At 45.7% G+C, this 2,901-nt stretch overlaps 1 protein-coding gene across 1 annotated transcript; it reads right to left on the bottom strand.

Moving 5' to 3' along the window:
* Positions 1 to 1,286: 1,286 nt before the first annotated feature.
* Positions 1,287 to 2,285, bottom strand: LOC121432144. Its single transcript, XM_041629999.1, has one exon. The coding sequence runs from the start codon at positions 2,283 to 2,285 to the stop codon at positions 1,287 to 1,289; it is 999 nt and encodes a 332-aa protein (XP_041485933.1).
* Positions 2,286 to 2,901: the final 616 nt, after the last annotated feature.

Below are 2,901 nucleotides of genomic sequence, written 5' to 3'. Positions count from 1 at the left end.
TAATGTCTATTAAAACTTTCAGCTCGCGTTCGTATAAATTTGCATAGTTATTTTGGCAAATTATTGATAATTAAAAAAAAATGTTTCGAAAATCATCATTTTAGGTCATAAAAGCAAAAATTTCCAGCTCGCGATTACTGCTCACATCTATTGTTTGGTCATTAATAATATCCATCTTCTTCATTGTTAAATTCAAGGTTTGAGGTCGAAAATACAGTATTTTTCTCCAGCTCGCCCTCGCATTTGTTTGGATTAGAACATGCCTATTTTGCAGGCAAGTACGTTCAACCAATGAGCTTGTTGCATGTAGCTTTAGTTTAATAGGTCTAGTCCGTATACAAAACTAGTAATACAATTGCCGCTTTCGAGCACGGGATATTAAAAAATAAAAAATTTGTAAAGAAAATGCTTATCGATCAATTTGTCGATCAAAAGAGTTTAACATTCACATGCATGTTCTGCGCACTGACGTCAATTATTTTGTTCCTGACGTTATAGGCCTACGTGATCATGAGTGTAGAGTGCATAGTCTATGTAGATCTAGGGACTAGACTGGATCTAAACTAAATTCATTTAGATCTAGGACTAGTTCTATACACGGAATAGACCTATTTAACCAAGGCTACCAAGCTCATAAACGTAGGCCTAAAGTTCAGAATTAACCAGTTCTGTTAACCATTAGTCGGCCGCAGGTACAAGACAGGTCCACCCTGAAGTGAGATGCCTATAGGCTTTAGCCATAGCCTAGCCTAACATTTTGTATTGTCATTAATGGAAATTGATTAGTTTTTAAGAATTAATTTTTGATCTCCATATAGATTAAGACTAAAGGGGGTATCTCACTGGGCTTGAAACTAGTTCGCGACTACAAATTTCGCTAGTTGCAGAGACGTCTCCGCGACATCTCTGAGACGTCTCATGAAAATTACAGAGTCTCCGAGGAGTCGCAAGAAGATTAAACATGTTTAATATTTTTGGAGACTGTTTTTAGTCTCCGCGACGTCTCCGAGAAGTCTCCATCAGTTGCTGCGACGTCTCGGAGACTAATGATATCCGCGACTGCTGAGACGTCGCCGCGATGTCTCCGCGATGTCTCAGAGACGTCTCAGAGACATCGCGAAGACCTGCTGGAGATCAAAAAAAAATTATAATACATTGCGGAGACGTCTCCGCGACACTTCTTCACATTGTTTGACCCACGTCAGAAACCACGTGACTGAACGCGTGCTGATATCCCTCCTCCTGCTCCATGTCAGGTGTATGATCTTTCAAACGTTCCATCGATCCTATTTTGTAATTGTTGCTGCCACCACTCCTTCCAGCATGCCACCCAAGGCAAGTGGAAGTCGCAAGAAAAAGGAACAAGTTTTTGAAGCAGCTGTTGCTGTCGAGGAAACTCTCGATGCCAACATCGCATCGTCACCCACCAAAAAGTACGGGACATCTTGATCTCCACCAGGAAAGGGTTCTGCAGGTGGCAGGTTGGCTTGATCTTCATCGAGTGCCTTGAACAAATTGCAGTCCCTGAAGATGCCAGAGTCTGAGTCAGCTCCAGGAGTCCCCACGTTGAGATACATGAACTTATAGTGAGCATCTACCAACGCAAGCATGATTATGGAAAAGAAGCCTTTGTAATTGTAATACACACTGCCTGAGCCAGGAGGAGCGAGAATTCTGACATGTTTTCCGTCCAGCGCACCACACACGTGATGAAAGTTCCACTTCTCTGAAAAACCCTTCGCCACTTCCTTCCACTCTTCAGGTGAAGATGGACACTTGATGGCTTCCTCGTGAAACTCGTCATAGATTGCTTGGCACACCTCTGGTACGATGCTAACAATTGTGTTTGGAGCCACGCGGAAGCCATACGAAAGGCTCTTGTAGGAGTTTCCTGTAGCAAGGAACCTCAGAGTGATGGCAACTTTCAAACCAGGGGGCAGGGCCAACCTGAAGTTAGTGTCTTGTCTTTTGATCTTGGGCGTAAGTCGAGCCACCAACTTCCTGAACATATCTGGATCCACTCGCAGGAAATTCCTAAAGGACCTCAAATCCCCTTCTTCCAGATGTGTCATCAGCTTCTCATACCAGCCATGGTGTTGCCGTTGTAGGAGCCACTCACGTACCCACTCTGTCTTTGCCTTCCTCTTTCTGGCACGATACCTACCCTTGGCTTTAGCCTTATTCACGGCCAGAGCTATCAGCACGAGGGCCAATGCTTCCTTCTTCTCATCATCCAGGTAGGGATCCTGTTCTAACAGCTTATCAACATCGTTGCAGATGTCCATGGTGAGAGTTCTTGACTGTCTGGTGTCAGAAATACGAATGATATAGCTGTAGACCTAAGTGTATATAGGCAGGAGGAAGTCTCGGATACGTCTCAGCGACGTCTCAGCAACCTTTCGGAGACCCTGGCAAACTACCAGCCAAGTCACCGCCACTGCCCGGAAACATCTCGGAGACGTCGCCGAGACTGCCTGAAACGTCTCGGAGATTCGCTTGCAATTAAGAAATGTCTCAAGGACGTCGCAGCGACTACTTGGAGACTTTCCCGCAACATCGCCGCGACTGTCGGGCTAGTGCTTGTCACCTGCTCTGGAGACGTCTCTGAGACATCGCGGAGACGTCTCTGTGACAACGCAGAGACGTCTCCTTGGTGAGAGCGCAAGCCATTTTTGTCTCCGAGACGTCTCCGCGACTGCAGCGACTGATAAGTTGGAGACTGTCGCGGCGACGTCTCCGTTGGTGAGATAGGGCCTTTAGGCCTAAAGGGGGTATCTCACTGGGCTTGAAACTAGTTCGCGACTTCAAATTTTGCTAGTTGCAGAGACGTCTCCGCGACATCTCTGAGACGTCTCATGAAAATTATAGAGTCTCCGAGGAGTCGCAAGAAGATTAAACATG

This window comes from Lytechinus variegatus, chromosome 18 (assembly GCF_018143015.1).
Source record: "Lytechinus variegatus isolate NC3 chromosome 18, Lvar_3.0, whole genome shotgun sequence".
NCBI lineage: Eukaryota > Metazoa > Echinodermata > Echinoidea > Temnopleuroida > Toxopneustidae > Lytechinus > Lytechinus variegatus.
This window is presented reverse-complemented; position numbering and strand designations above follow the sequence as displayed.

Bases quoted from the DNA above. Each gene is read 5' to 3' on its own strand.
- LOC121432144 (XM_041629999.1), bottom strand. From the start codon at position 2,285: ATGGACATCTGCAACGATGTTGATAAGCTGTTAGAACAGGATCCCTAC.